General features: G+C 52.3%; 1 protein-coding gene across 4 annotated transcripts in view; it reads right to left on the bottom strand.

Moving 5' to 3' along the window:
• Positions 1-24,310, bottom strand: part of dph1 (diphthamide biosynthesis 1) — a 737,117-nt gene that overhangs the window by 538,586 nt on the left and 174,221 nt on the right. Inside the window, exon 1 of one of the 4 annotated variants that reach the window (XM_038814610.1) lies at positions 9,616-9,671. The exons of the other annotated variants lie outside the window; for them this stretch is intronic. Coding sequence (XP_038670538.1) covers positions 9,616-9,656 — 41 coding nt within the window. The 5' untranslated portion in view covers positions 9,657-9,671. Of the gene's footprint in view, positions 1-9,615; positions 9,672-24,310 lie in introns of those variants that run through there. 4 annotated transcript variants of the gene reach the window in all.

Genomic DNA, 24,310 nt, shown 5'->3' with positions numbered 1-24,310 from the left:
GAAAGCCTGCATATTATTTTTTTAATTTGAACTTCAACATTTTTACAAATGGTAAATGAAGAAAATCAGGTGGCAGGATTAATCTTCTTGTTAACAGTACAACGCGAATATTTCACTCTGTCCCACATCACTGGGTCACCTTACATGACTTAAACGAGGTGTTTTCCAACTGCCCCTCCAGCGCTTCTGACTGACTAAAGATTTTCATAATTGTCTGGAACACCAGACACTCCTACTGTCTTCCTGCTTCCCTCTCATCACTCCCCGTTCACTCGAAAGGCAGGAAAATCACAAGACTTCCCCAAACGACGAGTGCGAATGTTTATTTTTGCAGACCTGGACAGGCAAAACCTATTTCCGGCCGTTTATTCGGTGGGGAAAACGATTGACATTTTTCATACTAACTGCCGCTGAATTATGGGAACTGCTGGACTGCACTTGGTTTTAGATTTTAACTTCAACATCAAAAGGGGGTGCACAGTGGTTAGCACTGCTGCCTCACGGCACTGAGGACCCGGGTTCGATCCCGGCCCTGGGTCACTGTCCGTATGGAGTTTGCACATTTTCCCCGTGTCTGCGTGGGTCTCACCCAAAAGATGTACAGGGTAGATGGATTGTCCATATCTTTTATTAAAACAGTAAAAAAATATATACAAGGCCAAACGGTGCAAACACTAATTTTGTGTTGGAGAAACAGTGGGCGGGATTCTCCAAGCCAGCAGCAGAGTGTCCACGCCGTCGTAAACGCCGCTCCCACGTCTAATTCTGGCCCTTACAGGGGGCCAGCACGGCGCGGGAGCGGTTTGCGCTGCTCCAGCTGCAGGTCCCGGCGCAAACGGTGCTCCGCGGGATCCGCACATGCGCAGTGACGGCTGGCGCTCAACGAGGACAATGCGCAGTGACGCTGGCGCCAACACGCGCATGCGCAGTGGCCTCCTTCAACCCGCCGGCACCCTGACGCAACGTGGCGCCAGGAGTACAGGGGCCGGCGCGTAGCAAGGCCAGCCCACTGATCGGTAAGTCCGATCGCGGGCCAGGCCACATCAGAGATGACACCCCCCCCCCCCCCCTTTACACGCCGAGGTCCACCGGCTCAGAGCAGGTTAGAACGGCGGGGCGAGAGGGGGAAAGGAGGGCGAGGGGGGAAAGGAGGGTGGTTGGGGAAAGGAGGGTGGCGGGGAAAGGAGGTGGGTGGGAAAGGGGGTGGCGGGGAAAGGAGGGTGGCGGGGAAAGGGGGTGGTGGGAAAGGAGGGTGGTGGGGAAGGAGGGAGTTGGGGTGTTGGTGGGGGGGGGGGAGGGGGGGGGGGCAATAGGGCACTGCCTGAACTATCTACAGAGGCAGAAAAACAAAAGAACCTTCAATTTTGATATGCCAGATTCCGGGAGTTCCCACACCAAGTTGCCCCTTACTTGGATTTTTAAAAAACCCATCAAAAGTGACTCTTAATTACTGTGGCAAAATGGTTAAAAAAACAAGAGAAACACGGGTCGCTGCTGTGGTCAGGTCTCAGATCATTCCCATCAAAACACAGAGTAATTTGGGAGCCTCGAGTTGATCGTTTCTCTGTCCCATGAAAGGAGTGTTCAGTTCGACGAGCGCTCTCCTCACAACAGCCGAATAAACAAAGAGAGAGAGATCTACCCCAATAATAAACAATGTTCGGCAAGCAACCTTCGCCATCGCTGCCAACAGCCCCCCCCCCCCCCCTCCCCATCCTAACCCACCACTTGGGATTAATTTCCTCATTAATCTCAATGACATTGCTCGTGTGAACAATCTAGTTTGCATGTGTGTTCGCTCCATCGGGAACCACTTCAATCTTCGGACGTTCCCCGAGGGTAGGCAGTGTAAAATCAACCGAGTTTAATAGATGGAAAAAAAAAAATCACAACCTCTGGTTTGCAAATGTTTTGGGGGAAAGGCAAAAAAAAAAGGAGGAAGGTGCTCCCAACGGACCATGAACTTTTAATATATCCTGCACATCACATCACGCACATACATAAATATAGACATTAGATGCCTTGGCGTGCAGTTTGTATTCTGGGGAGAGGATTTCTTTTTTGAATGGAGAACACGATGTGAAAAATGAATTGATTCAGTCTCGGGATGTGGGTGTAGCTGGCAAGGCCAACATTCGTTGTCCCTTTTCAGCAATCCGAGTGGTGGAAAGATCTCCTTTATCTGCTGCAGTCCAAGGCAACTCCTTCGACTGCCAATCACCAGCTCAGATTCTGTGCTGAAGTCCTGGAGTGAGACTTGAAGCCACAGGGGCGGCATAGTGGTTAGCACTGCTGCCTCACAGTGCCCAGGCACCAAGGTTCGATTCCGGCCTCATGCGTCTGTGTGGAGTCTGCGCGTTCTCCCCGTGTCTGCGTGGGTTTCCTCCGGGTGCTCCGCTTTCCTTCCACAGTCCAAAGATGTGGTTGGGTGGATTGGCCATGAACAATGTGTCCTGTTAGAATGTCCCAGACTGATTCCTGGGATGGCGGGACTGTCATATGAGGAGAGATTGACTAGATTAGGATTGTTCTCGCTGGAGTTCAGAAAAATGAGGGGGGGATCTCATAGAGACTTATAAAATTCTAACAGGACTAGACAGGGTAGATGCAGGGAAGATGTTACCAATGATGGGTGTGTCCAGAACCAGGGGTCACAGTCTGAGGATTCAGGGTAAACCATTTCAGACAGAGATGAGGAGACATTTCTTCACACAAAGAGTGTTGAGCCTGTGGAATTCATTACCACAGGAAGAGCACTTCACGACGCCCTATGCTGCTCTTGCTCATGTATTTGCTTTGTTTGGTCCCTTGTCTGCACCGTAACCAATCACTGTCTGTCGATGTACCATTTGTCAATGTTCTCTGTTGATTATTCTTTTGTCTACTGTGTGCATACTGCTCCCTCGGCCGCAGAAAAATACTTTTCACTGCACTTCGGTACGTGTGACAATAAATCAAATCAAATCAAAGGAAATAATTGATGCTAAACATTGAATATATTCAAGAGATATAGCACACGGGGAGAATGGGATCAAAAGATATGGGGAGAAACCAGGATTAGGCTATTGAGTTGGATAATCAGCCATGATCGTGATAAATGGGCTCGAAGGGCCAAAAGGCCTCCTCCACTCCACCCCATAACCGCACCTAACCTACACAGCTTTGGACAATAAGGGACAATTGAGCACGGCCATTCCACCTAACCTGCACATCTTCGGACCGTGGGAGGAAACCGGGCACCCGGAGGAAACCCACGCAGACATGGGGAGTAAGTGCAACCTCCACCCAGACAGTCGCCCGAGGTTAGAATTGAACCTGGATCCCTGGTGCCGTGGGACAGCACACTGTGCCGCCATGCCGTCCTTACACACGATGTGGAGATGCCGGCATTGGACTGGGGTGAGCACAGTAAGAAGTCTTACAACACCAGGTTAAAGTCCTTCAGGAGCAGTGTTCCGAAAGCTAGTGATTTGAAACAAACCTGTTGGGCTTTAACCTGGTGTTGTAAGACTTCTTACTGTGCTTACACACGCCAGCTCTTTGGCAGAATTATCCAGTTAGTCCCAGTCCTTTGCCTCACAGTCCAGCATGTTTCCACTCTTCCAGCATCTATCCAATGCCCTTTTGAAAGTTCCTGCCCTATCTCCTCCCACCACCCTTCCAGGTCGTGCATTTTAGAGCACAGCACCGCCGTGTAGAACTGTTTTTCCTGAAGTTGCCTCTGATCCTTTTTTGTCCATTTCCTTAAATCCGTGTCCAAACCTTCCGTCACTGGAAACAAAACATCCCCACTCGTTGAGTTATTAAAATAAAATAAAATCTGCTTTATATAAGGGGGTGGGGCTGTCGTGTGATCCAATATTGCCACTGGTTTGCAGGGAAGAAGTCAAAATCCCTTTTTTGATTATATGGAATTCAGGATTTCCCCCAACGTTTCATCAGTCCGTGGTGACCATAATTGGGCATTCATAGCAAGTCAAAGACAGCAGTGTACTTACAGAGACACGGCGAGCACTGGGTGTTTTATAATGAGTAATATATCAGGCAAATGCTTCCAATGAGTTGTCGAAATTTATATTTATTCTTTCATGGGATGTGGGCATTTGTTGTCCATCCCTCATTGCCTTTGAAGTGAGCGGCTTGCTCGGCCATTTCAGAGGGCAGCTCAGGGTCAACTATTTGCTGTGGCTTTGGAGCCATGTGTACATAGGAAATAGAAGCAGGAGTAGGCCACCAGGCCCCTCAAGCTTGTCCCGCCATTCAATACGATCATGGCTGATCTATGTAGGTCAGACCGGGTAAGGACGGCAGATTTCCTTCCCTAAAGGACATGAGTGAACCAGGTGGGTTTTTACAACAATCGATGATAGTTTCATGGTCACGATTACTAGCTTTCAGGTCCAGATGTATTTAAACCCTGTCTTGTTATGCTCTTGGTGTAGCATAAGCTGCTTCCTTGATGTTCACTCTGACAAAGGAAGGTTCAGACGTGGAGATAACTTCAACACGTTTATACAATTCTCCTACTCGGATTCGCCTCTACTGTCAATCCTTCTATAGCTACTCAGGCTGGCGAACCAGTCTGCTACAATCCACGTGGTGGGTGTGATATTGAATTAACCCTGTGTCTGTACTCACTGAGTGTCTCCACTGGAAAGAGGAAGATCATGTGTGCTGTATCCTTTATATATGTGTTGGTGTAATGCCCCCCCCCCCCCCTGTGGTAGTGTCAAGTCTGTGTGTATCGTGAATGCCCATTGGTTGTGTCCTATCTTACTGACCTATTGGTTGAGTGTCTGTGTGTCATGTCTCTGGTGCTCCCTCTAGTGTCTATCTAGTCTACATGTAAATTTACATTAACCCCTTGTGTATTTACAGTGATGCATATCACCACAAACCCCACCCCTGCTGCCACGGGGTAATATACACTGAGAATGCTGGAAAAAAACTCCGCAAGTTCGGCAGCATCTGTGAAGAGATCAGAGGGTTTTGGTTTTTTTTGGGGGGGGGGGGGATTTTTCACCCCATTTTTCGCAGGCAGGGAAGCTGGAAGGGACGGAGAATCCTACAGGAGTCGCAAAAAAATGTTTTTATGCCGGCAGGATTTCCTGTTGAGATTGACCACCTCCAAGCATGGATGTCGTGGGGTTCCCGTCATTAAAGTTCAGGAACCCTATCGGTATGCATTTGCACGTCATCAGCAGGCCTCCCTGCTGTGTCACCCCCCCCCCCCCCGGAGCGATGTCACATTGGCGGGGTTTACAACAGGTGTTGATAATGGGGGCCTGCCAATCAGAACCTGCTGAGGGCTCACAGCTAAGTGCAGCATGATGTCGTGGGACCTGCCCCTTCCATCTGCTTCCTCTTAGTATTCACAGACTGGTTTAGCAGGGACTGGTTTAGCACACTGGGCTAAATCGCTGGCTTTTAAATCAGACCCAGGCAGGCCAGCAGCCCGGTTCAATTCCTGCACCAGCCTCCCCGAACAGGCGCCGGAATGTGGCGACTAGGGGCTTTTCACAGTAACTTCATTTGAAGCCTACTCGTGACAATAAGCGATTTTCATTTCATTTCATTTCAAATACAGCAGGAAAGGGCGGCACGGTGGCGCAGTGGTTCGCACTGCTGCCTCACGCCGCCGAGGACCCGGGTTCGATCCCGGTCCCGGGTGACTGTCCGTGTGGAGTTTGCACATTGTCTGCGTGGGTCTCACCCCCACAACCCAAAAAGATGTGCAGGGGAGGTGAATTGGCCACGCTAAATTGTCAAAAAAAATAATTGGGTATTCTAAATTAATCGAACATAAAAATAAACAAAATACAGCGGGAACACCCGGCAAGGTAATGAACAGGCTTCACTCCACTTTTCCCGCGGGAGACATTTGTTGGAAAATCGGAAACTTCTGCCCTCTATTTCAGATTTCCAGCATGCACAGTATTTGCCTTTGGCTTCAGCTGCTATGGTGGGATTCAAACCTGTGACCGCTGAGCATGCTGCTGGGCCTCGAGATAACTAGTCCATTAACTTCACCACTGCAATTTCCTCCTGAAATCGCAGCAGGAAGACAGAGTGAACTGTGCTAGCTTCTCAATCATGTGCATGTGGGGTAACGGCAAAAGTTGAACTAATTGTAAATTACAGAAACATTGCAGCAATTGCATATGTAGCCAGCTGCCATTTACACGGGAGAATTCTTTGACATGATTTCAGCTGCAGTTAAGTAAGTGGATGCAATTTTTGCTTTCTCAGGTCATGATCATCCCCACCCAGAATCACAGAAAAATGCAGTGCAGAAAAGGCCCTTCGGCCCATCGAGTCTGCACCGCCACATGAAAGGCACCTGATTTGCCAATTCTAATCCCACTTGCCAGCACTTGGCCCATCGCCTCGAAGGTTAAGACCTGCCAAGTGTTCATCCAGGTACCTTTTAAAGGATGTGAGGCAACTGCCTCTACCCCTCCCCCCCCCCCCCCCCCCCCCTCCCAGGACCCCTATTAGCCCACTCTCTCAGGGCACCCACCCTCCTCAGGGCACCCACCCTCCTCAGGGCACCCACCCTCCTCAGGCCACCCACCCTCCTCAGGCCACCCACCCTCCTCAGGGCACCCACCCTCCTCAGGGCACCCACCCTCCTCAGGGCACCCACCCACGTCAGTGCACCCATTTTGTCAGTGCATTCAAAGCACCACAAGGCATTCTGAAGAGGCTAAAGGTGTTTTAAAAACTCCCCTATAGCTGAAGGAGAATATTCTGGCTTCCTCCCTTTTGATTTGGATGGTGGGAATGGGCAAAGAGGGGTGCCAAGGTGGGGGGGGTTAGAGCTTGGGTGGGGAATGCAGAACTCAGGTGTGGTACTTGTTGAGATTGTTTGCATTGACAGAGAAACAGGAGGAGGTCATTTAGCCCCCACAAACCTCTGAGATGAAGGGTGAGGGCGAGGGAAGAGGGGGGGAGGGCAGAAGAGGGGTATAGGTGGGAGGGGAGGATGGATAGGTGGGAGAGGAGAGTCAGGAAGGACGAGGTGGGGAGGTGGGGGGGGGGGAAAGAGGGAGCATGGGCAGGGATTGCAAGGGGGATGGGCAGAAGGGAGTGAGTGAGAGGAGGGGGGTTGGAGAGAGATGGATAGAAATCTGGGGCGCAATTCACCCCCCCCCCCCCACGGCGGGTGGGAGATTCACTGGGGTGCCGTGCTAGTCCCGCCACGCCGCACAGGCACCTGCACGCGATTCTCCCACCCCCCCCCCCCCCAAACCGGCGCGGCGAGATTTATGGCTGTCGGCTGGGAGAATCGCCACTCGCCGTTTATAACGGGCGAGCAGCGATTCTCCGGCCCGGATGGGCCGAGCGGCCTGCCCAACACGACAGGTTTCCGCCGGCTCCGTCCACACCTGGTCGGTGCCGACGGGAACAGCGCGGGAATGCTGGGGGGGGGGGGGCGCTCAAAAGGGTCTGGCTCGCGATCGGTGTCCAGCGATCGGCCGGCCGGCCTCTCTGAAGGAGGCACTGCTTTCCTCTGCCGTCCCGCAAGATCAATCCGAGATATCTTGCGGTCCACCCGCGGGGAGGACGGCAACCGCGCATGCGCGGGTGACGTCATTTACGCGGCACCGCTTTCACGTGGCGCCAAGGCCCGGCGCGCATAATTGACGCGGCGCCGCTCCGAGCCCCCCGGGGGTGGGAGAATAGGGGGCGAGGAGCGGCCCCCGACGCTGGAGTGAAACACTCCGGTTTTCACTCCGGCGTCGGGACTTAGTCTCCCGATGGGAGAATCTCGCCCCTGGCGTCATTATCTCCATAAAGCAAGCTTGAGGAACAGGGTTACTTCTTTGTGTCGAATCTGAGCAGGCCACAGCAGAGGAAGAAAGGGTCGCACCCCCCCCCCCTGTCCTTCTGCACGGGGGTGGGGGGGGGGGGGGGGGGGGTGGGGGGGGGGTGGAGGAGATAGAGAGTGAGAGAGAGAGAGGAGATAGAGAGAGAGAGTCCTCGAGGCCATCAAAACACTGCAGCCTTCCTGGTTCAACAGGCCACTCAACAACTTGGCCAACCAACACGCTGGCATTGCCCCGAGCCTGTGCCATCTGGTGCTGGCTGAACAACTGAGCCAATGCATATGTCACTTGCCCAGCTAATAAAAAGAGATATCTGTATTTGTTTCATTAGTGAGGCAGTGTCAACTGTCTTTCACAGAGAGAGTGTGTAATCATGACCATTCAGTACCCACACCAGCTGGCTGTTTGACACCATGATTACTCGGTTATTTAATTTCAGCTGATTAAAAATTGCTTAACCCTCCTAATCAACGAAACGTAGGACCAACAGGCACTTCAGGAGCGAGTGGAATGGCCGCGATTGAAGCGAGGGCTTGGGAACGCCTCGTCTGGAGTGTGGCAAGTGCACGGGAATCGCGATATCGCCAAGGAGGAGGATTTGTCCGCAGCTACACACTTCCTCCTCCGGTGGCCGCTTGTGTTCATGGGGTTTGCAGCAGCCATTGCATCGCCATCCTCTGACTCCCCTCTTGGGTGTCCGCTCTTTGCAAGAGAAGGAACACTTCCATTAATCTATAAAAGCAAATTACTGCGGATGCTGGAATCTGAAACGAAAGGGAAAATGCTGTAAAATCTCAGCAGGTCTGGCAGCATCTGCAGGGAGAGAAAAGAGCTAACGTTTCGAGTTGGCCCACTTCCATTAATCTTATATCTTTCAAAGCCTCAGTATGCCTGCAAAGGGTGTTGGAGACAAGTAAGGGGGGGGGGGGGTGAGGAGAGATAATAATAATAATCTTTATTGTCACAAGTAGGCTTACATTAACGCTGCAATGAAGTTACTGTGAAAAGCCCCTAGTCGCCACATTCCGGCGCCTGTTCGGGTACACAGAGGGAGAATTCAGAATGTCCAATTCACCTAACAGCACGTCTTTTGGGACTTGTGGGAGGAAACCGGAGCACCCGGAGGAAACCCGCGCAGACACGGGGAGAACGTGCAGACTCCGCACAGACAGTGACCCAAGCCGGGAATCGAAACCGGGACCCTGGCGCTGCGAAGCTACAGTGCTAACCACTGTGCTACCGTGCCGCCAAGGTGCCCAGGTAGTGATAATGCCACTGGTCTGGGGGGGGACACAGGTTCAAATCCCACCGTGGTAACTGGCGGAATTTAATTTCAGTTAATAAATCAGGAATATGAAGCCAGTCTCAGTGATAGCGACCATGGCAAATATCAACAATTGCCGTCAATGAACCACCTGGTTCGCTCACATCCTTACCCGGTCTGGCCTATATGTGACTCCAAACCCAAAGCAATGTGGTTGCCCCCCCCCCCCCCCCCCCCCCAAAACTGAAACGGCCGAGCAAGCCACTCAATGCGAGGGCAATAAGGGATGGGACACAAATGCTGACCGTGCCAGCGATGGCCACATCGCGTGAAAGAATAAAGAGACAATGGGCTGAAATTCAGTCACTGTTGAAATGCTGGTGTCATCGGGGCACCTGACGGTAAAGGGAACCTTCGCACTGATGTTCCTCTCAGCCCGCCCCCCCCCCCCCCCCCCACATCAAACCCAACACTTGCCATGCACGTGCCAACGAAGCACTGTGTTTCTTATTGTAAACTTACCCAAGTGAGATTTCATGGATCGAGAAGACTGACGTCAGCATATTACAGCCGGGACAGATCTGACTGAGTGGGGGAACAGGGTCAAGGGGCCGAGTGGCCTTCCCCTTCTCCCCTTGTTTGCGATGCCTCTCAAAAAGGGGCGCCTGCTCTCCCGACGCCGCACAATTGGTGGCATAGAGCCTCTGAGAGCCCGCTACCTCCGTGCTAAAGATTAAAGTGAGCTGAACAAATGGCAGTCTCCATGGTTACGGCTGCTCGCACACATCAAGTCCCAAATAACAACATCGAGTCACCTCACTCCAGAAGCAATTCAGTCTGTCAAGTGCTTTGATAAGTTTTTGTGATGTACCAACGGTGCTACATTAATACAAAGTGTTCGAAATCACCAAAAGAGGGAAATCAATCCGAGAGGGACTCCTTGAGTACAGAGGATCGAGAGGGCAGGACTGATCAAGGTGTTTAACTGCCGAAAGGATTTGACAGGGAAGATAGAGAGAAACTATTTCCGCTGATGACAGGGGAGTCGAGACAGACGGGAAGTAATATTAAAATCACAGGTCGGCAACTCAGCACTTTTCCACACAAAAGATTGTTGAAAGCCTCTCTCCCAAAAGGCTCGAAATGTTGGGTCAATTTGGAGCTTTTCAAGACGAGATCAATATTGTCACAGGGACATTACAGCACAAGAAGAGGCCATTCGGCCTGTCAGGTCCATACTATCAGTCCCATTCCCCATAGGCAAGACAATCACAATCGCCAAATAGATAGAGGTGTAGATAAGCCATGGATGGCAGAACAGGTTTGAGGGCAAAGTATCTTACTCCGTACCTACGTGTTCCGAGATGTGACCACCTACCTTAAACTCAAAGTGTGGGAATTGGTTCTTAGAAAGACTACAGTCAGACGCTGATACCTGTTTATTATTACATAATTTAAACAAGTTCCAGGGTAGGCACTTTGCTCCTGGGTATGATTCTAACCTTTCTCTGGAGGGAGAGAGAGAGGGAGGGAGAGACCCTAACACATGACTGACGTATGTCAGTGGTACATTATCATCCATGTCATGCATCAGCATATTCCTTCTGTTAACTGTTTATTCTGCACTGTATTCCTTTACAGCTCAAGGAAGCCAATCGCATTACATTAGAAAATGTAAACAGGAACATACCTTGGCGAGAAACCAGCACTGGTCAGGTATGAGATTAATATAAATGTTATTTGGGGGGAAATTGTACAAGCCACCTCAACAGTATTTTCCTGGTAGTTTTCTACTCTTCCCCTTCCATTTTACAGGCCTCCAGATTTTGGACTAAACACAAGCGAGGCAATGGGATAGTGGTATTGTCACTGAACTAACACTCCAGAGACCCAGAGTAACGTCCTGGTGACTTGGGCTCAAATCCCACCAAAGCAGATGTTGAAACATTTTTTTTTAAATTTAGAGTAACCAATTCATTTTTTTTTTCCAATTAAGGGGCAATTTAGTGTGGCCAATCCATCTACCCTGCACATCTTCGGGTTGTGGGGGCGAAACCCACGCAAACACGGGGTGAATATGCAAACTCCACACTGACAGTGACCCAGAGCCAGGATCGAACCTGGGACCTCGGCGCCGTGAGGCAGCAGGGCTAACCCACTGCGCCACCGTGCTGCCCTAGATGTTGAAACTTGAATTCAATCGAAAAAAAACCGGGTTTGCAAATTTCCATAAGGAAGGAAATCTGCCATCATTACCTGGTCTGACCTACATGTCTACAGCAACGTGGCTGACTATTAAATGGCCTCTGAAGTGGCCTCACAAACCACTCGGTTTAAAGGCAGTTAAGGATGGGGAATGAACGCTGGCCCAGCCAGCGATGCTCATGCACAAAGAAAACCTACTCTCAATCTGCCAGGTCATGCTCTCATGGACAAGTCGCAGCAAACAGCCTCGTGAAAGGGGTGGGGGGGGGGGGGGGGGGGGGGGGGGTGCAGGAACAATCCCAGGGCCAGTTTACCCTGCTCAGGGCCAATTGCAAGCTTATTCGCTCCGAGTAATTCAGATCTCTTGAACAATTTTTTAAAAAATTCTCTCCATACATTGGCTGAGCCAAAGGGGTACTTTCTGAAATGTTGTCAGGGTTGTGAAGTAGGTTGTGAACTCGTTGCACAGCAAGCTTGCACCAACAGCAAAGTCATAATGGCAAAATAATCTGCTGTTAGTTGTGGGATAAATATTAATTAGGCATAGAGTTCTGAGTGCGAGATACCGGGGGGGGGGGGGGGGGGGGTTGAGGAAGAACTTTTTTTTAAACGCAGTGAGCGGTAATGACCAGGAACTCACTGCCCACGGGGGGGGTTCAACAGGAGGTGAGCAATGGTTTCACAAAGGAAAGTGGATGGGCACTTGGGAAAAATAAACTTGGCAGGCTCTGGGGTTAGACGGTGGGAATGGGACAGGGAGCTGGCATGGATCTGATGGGCTGAATGGCCCTGCTCTGTGCTGTAAAGACTCTGACATGATGGCTAGGGGGGCAAAGCCCCAGAATCTGACTCAAACTGATGCCCTGGCATCGTTTGCACCCGCCCGGGAGGGCAGCCAGAGACTTTGTTTAACATCTCCGCTGAAGGACATGGCAAGCACAACGAAAGGATTCGCTCTGACAGCAAGCTGCGAGGTCCTCCTGTCAGCCCATCGCTGGCTTTTGCCCTGCTGATCACGGCAAGTTAACCCTGCCACGGAGGCGAGAGTTAAACCTTGGAGCCGCTCTCCGGTTCGTATGGGAAAATAACAAGTGCTGAATGTTTGCCGGGGATCACTTCCAATTGGTTGCCACGGCCCTGCACCCCTGGGTTGGATGGTATATCCCAGAATTATGTATTGCATCTCTCAAAGGATTTGCTCCTCCACCAGCACAAACCTATATTTAGTCTGGAGGAGAGAAAAAAGCCTCTGGACAGCATTAACCTACATTTCAGCTTGTGTTGCTGCGTCTCATCTCCTCCTCCTCCTGAGTGAGTGCTCTCACAGCCTCTCTTAAACTGGGAGTTGCAAACACTTATCAGTCTCGGAATGCCACCAAGATGGTGACTGGTGATAAATCCACGCTCGGACAACAGGAGGAGCAATCGAAGAACACAAGAGTGAAGCGAGGGGAAGTTGTTCAGTCCAACAAGGCCAAACACATTCCGTACAAACGGGCTCTGATTTATTCATTTAGTCTCCTGTGGGCATGTTTTCTACCAAATACCCTCAAATCCTCAAAGGTAACAAAGCAAGGCCCTTACAAGAAAGCACCTGCATTTGAAGGCGACCGTGTGATGCCCCAAAGCCCATTACAGCCACTGAAGTAATTTATTAAAGTGTAGTCTCATTGTTTTTTAAATTTAGGTGTACCCAATTCATTTTTCCCAATTAAGGGGCAATTTAGTGCGGCCAATCCACCTACCCTGCACATCTTTTACTTGTGGGGGCGAAACCCACGCAGACACGGGGAGAACTCCACACAGACAGTAACCCGGAGCCGGGATACAACTCAGGTCCTCAGTACCGTGCAGTCTCTGCCGTAACATAGAGGGTGCAACAATCAATTTGTGTACAGTGACCTCCCGCAAACAGAAATGCGACAATGGGGCCGACGTGTGGCGCAGTGGATTGCACTGGGACTACGGCGCGGAGGACCCGGGTTCGAATCCCGGCCCTGGGTCACTGTCCGTGTGGAGCTTGTACTTTCTCCCCGTGTCTGCGTGGGTTTCACCCCCACAACACAAAGATGTGCAGGGTTGGCCACGATAAATTGCCCCTTAATTGGAAAAGAAAAATAATTGGCTCCTCTAAATTTATCGGGAAAAAAAGAAATGTGACGATGGCCAAATAACTTTGTTTTTCAATGTTGACTGAGGGATCAGTCCGGACCCTCATGGACAACCCCGACAGAACGGCGTACTGCTATTGCTGTCCGGATCAGGTATTTCAGCATTGAAAGAGGAATTTTACTCCAGCTTCGTACAATCCTTGACCCGAGGAGTCCCAAAGGGAGGCAAGATGATCCTCCTGGGTGACTTCAACACCAGAGTTGGAAAGGACACAGCCCTCTGGCGAGGTGGAATAGGCAAAGGTGATGGGGAAATCCAATGCCAACTGTACCCTGCTCCTGACAAAATGTCTGGAACACAGCCTTGTCATAACCAACACCATGTTCCATCAGAGAGTCAAGTACAAGGCCTCATGGCAACGCTCTCACCCAAGCACGAGTACCTGCTTGACTCTGTCATTGTCCACAAGGACGTGCTTATCACGCACTCCAGGACAGAAGCTGACCATGCTGGGTGGACCGCTGCCTTATCCGCTCTTTGATCAACATCTTTTTTTCCAGAAATGTCTCATAATAATCAGAACAACCCGAACCGATCGAACAGAAAAATCCAACAGCAGAGAAAATAATTTTTAAAAAGGCAAAGACACCCACAGCACCGTATCAACTTAAATACAAAAAGACAACCTCAACCCCCAAACAACTGACCGTGACTAACTTCTTATAAAAGGAAATAAATGTTTGCTATCTGACCCACCACCCCCCCCCACCCCCCCCTCCACCCACCCCCCCCCCCCCGCTCCACCCAACCCCCCCACCCCCCCCCTCCACCCACCCCCCCCCCTCCGCCCAACACCCCCACCCCACCCCCCCCCCCCCTCCACCCCTCCACCCACCCCCCCCCCCCCCTCCCCCCACCATGGGGAACTTGACCTTCTCCCAAATACAGAAATGACTTTAGGTCACCCCAAGCAGAGGCACTAGGCAGAGTGGGAGATCTCCATCTCAGCAAAATTCAAATCCGGGCTTTCAAAGAGGCAAAGGCCTTCGTCCACCTTCACCCCCGACTATCATCGGCAAATCTGACCACCAATATGGCCACCAGCGGACACGGATCCAAAGCTACACCGAGTATCTCCGACATGGTGTAAAAAAGAATGAAACCCAGAAGCCGATCAACTTGGGACAGGACCAGAACGTGCACATATGGTTAGCCGGCCCACGAGAACAACACTCACACATATCCTCAACTTATCCAGGAGAGAACCCCCCCCCATCCTTGCCCTGGTCAAGCTTCCTATGCAAAGCTTTCAACTGAATCTGATTCAGCCGAGCACATCAAAGACGTGGAGCAGAATCCTCCATTGCCCGACGCCGATATCGTAATCGGCGATCGGGCGGAGAATCCCTGCTTGCAATCAAATCGGGGGCCCACCTGTTTTCGGATGCTCCGCCCCCTCCAAAAAGACGTCATCGGGGAGTACGCCGCCCGCCGTTGGGATGGCCTCAGGTCGTTGCCCGAAGGTCCTCCCCTGATGCTCCGCCCCCGATGGTCCAAGTTCCTGACGCCGCGGGTCACGAGCGCTCTCAGTCTTTGTGAACCCGGCGTGGTGGCTGCGGGCTGTGTCCAGCACTGCTGCAGTCGGGTGGAGGGAGGGGGGGGGGGGGCGTTCTCTGGCCGGGGGGGGGGGGGGGGGGGGGGGGGGGGGGGGGCTGGTGAGGCGGTGTCTGCCAGGTCGGGTCGCGTGCTTCCGGCACCATGGTGTACGCCGCAACCGCTGCAGGTCATCGCCGCGCACATGGGCGGCCACGGGCCCGGCAATTCTCCAGGCGTTTATATCGGGAAGGCCGTGCGTTTTACATGGCGCGGCTGTCAGCCCCTCACCGGTCGGAGGATCGGCTCTGGGGTCTCCACGATTTGTTCGTCGTAAAACCAGACACTTCCTCCGGACACAGCCTCAAGATCGGAGAATCCAGCCCCCCGGAGTTGACCCTATGAAGGGCCCCACTCCACACCTCACCATTAACAATAGGACCCATTTCACCCTCACACCACTCAATGTAGCAGAATCTGTCGAAAGGATCTGTCCAAATAGGTCCAAAATACATCCTCCCAGTCAGCCCAAGCCAAAGGCAGAATCTTCTTCATCAGGGTCATGCCAAAGGAAAGGAGGGAAAAGCTTTACGCGAAAAATCGTGAATTTGGAAATACCTAAAAAAAAACTGAATCTGGAATTTCTCATCTACCTCAAAACCAGCCGACCTCCGTCCACCAACAGCTCTCCAAACCGCTCCAGACCCTTTCCAAAAACAACAAACCACAAACAGCTCTCCAAACCGCCCCAGACCCTTTCCAAAATATAACGAGGCTAAACCAGCTGGTAGGAAACAGGGATTATTACAAATGGGGCCGAGTGAAGACAGGGAAAGGAGCTTAAAATGCTGCCCAAACTGCTTCCAAATTCTCAGCGAGGATATCACCACTGGGTTCGAGGAAAATCTGATGGGAAAAAGGCAACGGTGCAATAATTATTGCACCAAGTGCCGCTTCCACATGGATCCAGGATCACAACAATATCTTCTGAATATTGGCTGCCCAGTAGTAAAATAGAAAATTGGGAAGGGCCAAACCCCCCCCCCCCCTCCTCAGTGTCGGACTCTTTGGAACAGAACCCCATCGATTCTGGGAATACTCCCCACCCAAATAAAAGAAGATATCAATTTGTTGACCTGAATAAAATGGATTTAGGGAGTAAAATGGGGAGACACTGAAAGAAAAAGAGAAATCTCGGGGGGTACATTCATTTTAATAATCTAAACCCCCCCACCCGCCAAGCAGGTTATTCTACCTCTGTAAATATGCCTCAACCTGACTGGACTGATTTAGTTTATGGGCTGGGATTCTCCAATAATGGTGCTATGTCCCCCACGCCCGCCAGAAAACGGGCACGAATCACGCCGGACTTTTTTCCCCGAAAGTCCGGGGTGATTCTCCATTTTTATAAGGGGGCTTGCAGGGCCCCGGAGTGCTCCACACAGCTCCTGCTGCCGATACGGGGCCCTGCGCTGCCGGCTGTGGGTCCAAGCCTGCGCCGCCGGCCTCGTGAAACATGGCAGACTCACACGGCATGCCGGCACGGAAGAAGGTAGGGCACACCCCCCCCCCCCCCCCCCCCCCCCCCCCCCACGATCGCGCCCGCCCGCCGATCAGTGGCCCCCGATCACCGTCGTGAAGGCCCCCCATCTCGGAGACCGATTCCCCCTGCCCCCCACCAGGACGGCCACCGCAACAGTGACGCCGAGCTCCCACCGGGTGGAACCATACGAGAACCACGCCGGCGGGAACTCGGCCGGTCGACCGCGGGGAATCGGCGCGGGAGCCTCTTTCAACGGCCCCCGACCGGCGCCGCGTCGGCCACGCACGCCCGGCTGGCAGTGACTCTCCAGTGGCCAGAGAATTGCGCGAAGGCGTTGCGGGTCCGACGCCCCATTCCCCGCCCGCGGGGGCTGAGAGAATCCCGGCCATGAAGTGAGGTCCAGCTGTGGGCCACCCAGGAACCCAGTAACAAAAGGTTGGCTTGGCCAGGAGAAAAGGTAACATTCCTAGTTGGGATCTCCTCCCAGGGGCTGGTTTAGCACACTGGGCTAAATCACTGGCTTTGAAAGTAGACCAAGGCAGGTTCAATTCCCGTACCAGCCTCCCCGAACAGGCGCCGGAATGTGGCGACTAGGGGCTTTTCACAGTAACTTCATTGAAGCCTACTCGTGACAATAAGCGATTTTCATTTCAGGAGGCTCGAGCAGGAAGTTCAACTTGTGCCCAGAGAAGGAGCCAAAAGTGCTAAGCAGCTTCATTATGGCGTCCATGGAGGGTGCTGGGTTCGTAATATAGAGAAGTAAGTGATCCGCGAAAAGGGACACCCAATCCTCCAGCCCGCACTGATTAATCCCCCTCCACTTATCAGAGGGCCTCAGCACTATAGCGAGCGGCTCATTGCCAGAGCAAACAGGAGTGGGGACAGTGGGCATCCCTGCCTCGTGCCCCTGTTCAAAGGGAAAGAATCAGAGTTCAGGACATTTGAACACTGGCAGTGGGAGCCTTGTACAATAAACTAATACAAGAAATAAATTTGCGGCCAAAACCAAACCTTCCAAGAATGTGAAATAAATACTCCCACTCGACCCTATCAAATGCCTTTTCAGTACCAATCACCTCAGCTTCGGACACTGAGGAGGGGTAAAGGACAACATTTAACAGGCGACGTATATTGGCCAACAATTGCCGACCCTTCAGGGAGCCCGTCTGACCCTCCGAGATTATATTTGGGAGGCAGGGCTCCAGCTGAAGCAGCAGCACCTTGGCAAGTAACCTGACACCCGTGTGCAAAAGTGAAATAGGACAGTCCGAACCACACTCTGTCGAGTCTTTGTCCCTCTTCAGAAGCAAAAAGATAGAGGCCTGAGCGAGGGTAGAGGGCAGCGACCCCCGGGATAGGGAATCATTGACCATGTCCAGAATTAAAGGCACAAGCTGCTTTTGATCAACATCAATGTAACCCCAAAGCAGCGGCAGCATCAGAAAGAAAGCGGCAGCAACATTCGGAGACACTCCTCGACCCTGATCAGAGAGCCCTATTCAGCCAGCACCTCACTGCCAATCTGCTGTCTCTCAGTGACTGGGAGATGCAGAATGCCCGGAGCACCTGACCACCATTCAAGGTCTCCATAATCAGCACCTGCCAAGAGACGTTTGGTCCCTCGACCAGGAAACACCGAGACGGGTTCAATGAGACTGGCCAGGAGATCCGGGAGCTGATAGCCCACAAGGGTAAGGCATTTCTGAACGGGAAACAGCAACCTAACTCGAGAGGAGGAATGCAGCTCTACGGCCGGCTGAGGTCCAGCAACAAATATCCACAACCTAAAGATCTGATGGTGGATGGAGAAAGTACAGGAGATCCCTCGGTCAGCATATTCCACGATCATCAGATCCCGCGGTGAGCAGATCCCGCGGTCAGCAGATCCCGCGGTGAGCAGATTCCACGGTCATCAGATCCCGCGGTCAGCATATTCCACGGTCAGCAGATCCCGCGGTGAGCAGATTCCACGGTCAGCAGATCCCGCGGTGAGCAGATTCCACGGTCAGCAGATCCCGCGGTGAGCAGATTCCACGGTCAGCAGATCCCGCGGTGAGCAGATTCCACGGTCAGCAGATCCCGCGGTGAGCAGATTCCACGGTCAGCAGATCCCGCGGTGAGCAGATTCCACGGTCAGCAGATCCCGCGGTCAGCAGATCCCGCGGTGAGCAGATTCCACGGTCAGCAGATCCCGCGGTCAGCAGATCCCGCGGTCAGCAGATCCCGCGGTGAGCAGATTCCACGGTCAGCAGATCCCGCGGTGAGCAGATTCCACGGTCAGCAGATCCCGCGGTGAGCATATTCCACGGTCAGCAGATTCCACGGTCAGCAGATCCCGCGGTGAGCAGATTCCACGGTCAGCAGATCCCGCGGTCAGCAGATCCCACGGTCAGCAGATCCCGCGGTGAGCAGATTCCACGATCAGCAGATCCCACGGTCAGCAGATCCCATGGTCAGCAGATCCCACGGTCAGCAGGTCCCGCGGTGATCAGATTCCACGGTCAGCAGATCCCACGGTCAGCAGATCCCACGGTCAGCAGATCCCGCGGTTAGCCGGCAGCTAATGTGCAAAGTTTCTTTAGTGCAGTCAAGCCCCACCTAAGCCCAAGCAGCCAAGGCCTTACGTGGCCAAGAATGAAGAGGATAGGAAGGTAGTCAGCGCCTGCTGGAAGAAACACTTTGAAGACCTCCTTAGCAGAGGCTCTGTAGTCAACGCGAGTGTCCTCGACTCCATCCCGCAGCATGCTACCCATCGCAATCTCAGCACAACCCCAACCCAACACAAGATGACAATCCAACAGCAGAAAAAAGGGACAAGGCAACAGGAGCCTGACGAAGCACGGGAACATGGCAGAGAAGCTATTGTGAATACATGACCTGATTTGCCATACCTCGAAGGAGGAGAACGTGCAAGGAGATCTCGGAGATACCGTAATTGTGAGCATCTTCAAAAAAGGCGACAAGTCCGACTGCAGCAACTACAGAGGAATTCCCCTGCTGTCGGCCACAGGGAAGGTCTTTGCAAGAATATTCCTTAATCGCCTTCTCCCCGTGGCTGAAGAGATCCTCCCAGAGTTCCAGTGCAGGTTCCGCCCACTAAGGGGCACAGTGGACATGATCTTCATCGAGCAGCAACTACAACAGAAATGCAGGAAACAGCACCAACCATTGTACATGGCCTTCTTTTACCTCAGAAAGACCTTCGATACTGTCAACTGCAAAGGATTATCGAGTGTCCTCCTCCGTTTTAGCTACCCCCAGAAGTTTGTCACCATCTCCGCCTGCTTCACGATGACATGCAAGCTGCGATCCTGACCAGTGGATCCGCCGCAGATCCAATTCATGTTTGGTCTGGGGTCAAGCAAGGCTGTGTCATCACACCGACACTCTTCTTGATCTTCTTTGCTGCGATGTGCCATCTCACCCTCAGCAAGCTTCCTGATGAAATGGAGCTAAATTACAGAACAAATGGGAGTCTGTTCAACCACCGCCGTCTGCTGCCCACATCCAACGTCGTCCCATCCTCTATCAATGAACCCTCTTCCCCACCTGTGACAGAGACTGAAGGCCGCGCATTGGGCTCCTCAGTCACCTGAGAACTCATTTTTAATGTGCAGGCAAGTCCGAGGGACGGCCCAAGGAGAAGACGACAGAGGGGTAAATATTGGCCAGGGCACCGTGGATAATTCCCCAGCTCTTCTTCTTCGCGATAGTGCCACGGGATCTTTGCCATACACCTGAGAGGGCAGACGGGCCCTCGGTTTTACCACTCCTCGAAAGACAGCACCTCCGACACGGCAGCAGTCCCTCCAGTACCGCATTGCAGTGCCAGCCCTGATATTGTTTGGATCACAAGGCAGCTAACTGCAGGTCAATGAAGCCCGACATTGGTACTAAAGTGCCGCTAAGTGAGGTAATGAAAGGAAATATAAAAAAGGTATGTTCTCTTTGCTTTTCGGGCGCTGTGCAGAGGCAGATGGTGCCTTGGCACTCGTGAGTTACCAACCTACCGTCACTGATTGGTGATGTGCTCCAGCCCCCCTTGGCCAATATTGCCGGTGCACGCTGGTGCCACTTACTGAGTTAGATCACGTTACAATGGCCTCGCACCTTTGTGCAATCAGAAGTGGAAACAACAACAGGGTTGCCCGGCAAAATAAAGATCTGGGAAGCCGTGGCTGACAGCTGGATAGAGAGGAACCTTTTATAAGGACTCTGCAACAGCAGAATGGAAACCAGATTAATAAATCGCTGAATAAAACAAAGAGCTACACAGGCAGATGATAATTAAATACGTCCCAAGGGAGGGGAGGCAGCTTTCTTGTATTGATATGAAAGAACAAAATGAGACGCATTGCATTATTTTTGCTTTATTATCAGGTGCTTTACAACCTAACGGAGATCTGACAGCAGCACCAACGGGAATGCCTTTTATAACACTTCATCCTTGAAGGAAATTAAAAGCAGCATCGTGCGTGGAAAGTTGAACAAATGGGGTGGTGCTGTGAAGCGAGAAGGATCTATGCCACAGATTGACATGTGGCGGGGGTACAATGTTATACAACTGACTAACGGAGAGCCTTCAGTCAGCCACAGGTTCTGGAAGGGGTTGAGACGCAGCACCAGCTGCCAGGGAGAGAGGGGTCGGAGAGGGAGATCCAACATTTTTCATGGGAAGCGGGCATCGTTGGCAAGGCCAGCATTTGTTGCCCATCCCAAATTGCCCTTGAGCCGAGGGGCAATTAGGAGACAACCACATGGCTGTGTGGGTCTGGAGTCACGTGTAGGCCAGACTGGGTAAGGGTGGCAGATTTCCTGCCCTGAAGAGGACATCAGTGAGCCAGATGGGAGTGTACAACAATCGATGGGAGCTGTCACGGTGACCATTACGGAGACTAGCTTTATATTCCAGATTTTATTAGAATCATAGAATCCCTGCAATGCAGGTGGCCATTCGGCCCTTCGAGTCTGCACCGACCCTCTGAAAGAGCACTCCACCAAGCATATTCTGCTGCCCAATCCAAATAATCCCTTAACCCAACCGATACATCCCTATACACCAGGGGGCAATTTAGCATGGCCAATCTACCTAATTTACAGATCTTTCAACACTAAGGGGCAATTTATCATGGCCAATCCACCTAAGCTACACATCTTTGGACCATGGTAGGAAACCCATGCAGACACGGGAAGAACGTGCAGACTCCGGCACAGTCACCCAAGGCCGGAGATAATTAATTGAGTTAAAATTCCACCAGCTATCATGGTAGGTTCTGAACTCATGTCCCCAGAGCATTGGCTTGGGTCCCTCCATTGCTAGTTCAGCGACATTATCACAATATCACCATCTCCCTCTGTGAGGAAGCCATGGGACAGGAGTGTAGCCATGAAGGATGCTAACATGGTTCAGTCCTATCCTGAGATGTCCTGAGAGTGCAAAAGGCACTGTGTAAACTCAAGTTTGTTTTTTACTTTAAGGTCTTCACAGCTGAACTCCCAAAGCAAGCCACAATGTGGATTAAATCAATCGGGTATTTAGCGCTGATCGAATGAAATTAACTGTGAAAGCTGCCGGATGGTCAGTAAAAACCCAACTGATTCACTGGTGCTCTTCAGCGAAGGGACTGGGCTGCACACAGCTCTCGTGTCAAAATATTTCACTTTTCACACGGGCCATCCCCACACCCAGCTCTACCACCACCACCACCCTCCCTTCCTCCACTATCTCTATGCTCTCAGATTGCTTGTCTAGCATCCGATGCTGGATGAGCAACGATTCCCTCCCAACGCAACATTGAGACGGCTGAAGTTCCCGTCTTCGATCCCCACTAAAAACTCGGTTCTCTCATCGCCGACTCCATCTGTCTCCCCGGCAGCTGTCTACAGCTGAACCGGCCCCGTTGCAACCTTGGTGTCGAGATGAGCTTCCAACTACATAGCGGCTGCATCACTGCCACTGCATATATGAGGGTAGCACAGTGGTTATCACTGTTGCTTCACATCGCCAGGGTCCCAGGTTCGATTCCTGGCTTGGGTCACTGTCTGTGTGGAGTCTGCACGTTTTTCCCGTGTCTGCGTGGGTTTCTTCCGGGTGCTCCAGTTTCATCCCACAAGTCCCGAAAGACGTGCTTGTTAGGTGAATTGGACATTCTGAATTCTCCCTCTGTATACCCGAACAGGCGCCGGAGTGTGGCGACTAGGGGCTGTTCACAGTAACTTCATTGCAGTGTTAATGTAAGCCTACTTGTGACAATAAAGATTATTATTACATATTTCTGCCTCTGGAACATCTCCTGCTCTTTCTTTCCTCAATGTCTTCTCTGATTATTTTGCAAATCTGCGTCCTGTGGTTCTGCCATCTCTGCAGCCTGTCTCCCTTTATTTGCTGTTAGAACCTTTCATGATTTTGGACACCTCGAACAAATCGCCCCTTCTCCGCTTGAAGGGGAATGGCTTCTCCAGCCTCTCGTCAAAATCCTTTCCGAAATCCAGCATCCCCAATACCATTCTAGTAAACTGCTTCAGCACCTCCAGTAGATCTGGAAATCCCTCCTAAAGTGCGGGTGGTGTATCCAATAGTCCAGCCAAGGGAAAGGCAGTATTTGATAATGACATTCTGAGGCAGGGATACCATTCTACTATTGACATGGAGTAAGAGGGGCAGCGTGATGCATTTAGCTTCTCAGTTGGTGCTTGGCCAAAAAGGAAGAATTGATTATGGGCCGTGCCTTCCATGCATCTTTGACAGGAGTTTATTGTCTTGTGATTAGAAAGTGGTTTCAGGCCCTTGTATCCGAGTGCAGGAAGAACTTGATCCGGTGCCAGATTAATCTCACTAGAAGAGTCCTGGCTTCAAACCAGCTGCCATTGGTTCACTGAGTTGAGTTTACCCGCGAGGTGGAACAGTTAATTCATTGTCTTATGATGAATGAATTGTAGTATAGTGTAGAAAGGATCATCCTCTTACCTTCCTCTCCTCACCCAGCATTGTGCCAATATCCCGTTCCTGATGTGATGCATTCTGTTATTCGCTCCTGTTCCCCACTTCCCTCGCACCCCATTACCCTCGCACCCCAATACTCGCCCACCCCGCTACCCACGCACCCCGCTACCCTCGCACCCCACTACCTACCCACCCACTACCCTCGCACCCCGCTACCCACGCACCCCACTACCCACGCACCCCAATACTCGCCCACCCCGCTACCCACGCACCCCGCTACCCCTCGCACCCCACTACCTACCCACCCACTACCCTCGCACCCCGCTACCCACGCACCCCACTACCCACGCACCCCACTACCCTCCCACCCCGCTACCCTCGCACCCCACTACCTACCCACCCACTACCCTCGCACCCCGCTACCCACGCACCCCGCTACCCTCGCACCCCAATACTCGCCCACCCCGCTACCCACGCACCCCGCTACCCTCGCACCCCACTACCTACCCACCCACTACCCTCGCACCCCACTACCTACCCACCACTACCCTCGCACCCCGCTACCCACGCACCCCGCTACCCTCGCACCCCACTACCTACCCACCCACTACCCTCGCACCCCGCTACCCACGCACCCCGCTACCCTCGCACCCCACTACCTACCCACCCACTACCCTCGCACCCCACTACCTACCCACCCACTACCCTCGCACCCCACTACCTACCCACCCACTACCCTCGCACCCCGCTACCCACGCACCCCGCTACCCTCGCACCCCAATACTCGCCCACCCCGCTACCCTCGCACCCGCTACCCTCGC

Source organism: Scyliorhinus canicula, chromosome 12 (assembly GCF_902713615.1).
Source record: "Scyliorhinus canicula chromosome 12, sScyCan1.1, whole genome shotgun sequence".
NCBI classification, from domain to species: domain Eukaryota; kingdom Metazoa; phylum Chordata; class Chondrichthyes; order Carcharhiniformes; family Scyliorhinidae; genus Scyliorhinus; species Scyliorhinus canicula.
The sequence above is the reverse complement of the archived record's forward strand: the minus strand, read 5'-3'. Positions and strand labels throughout refer to the sequence as shown.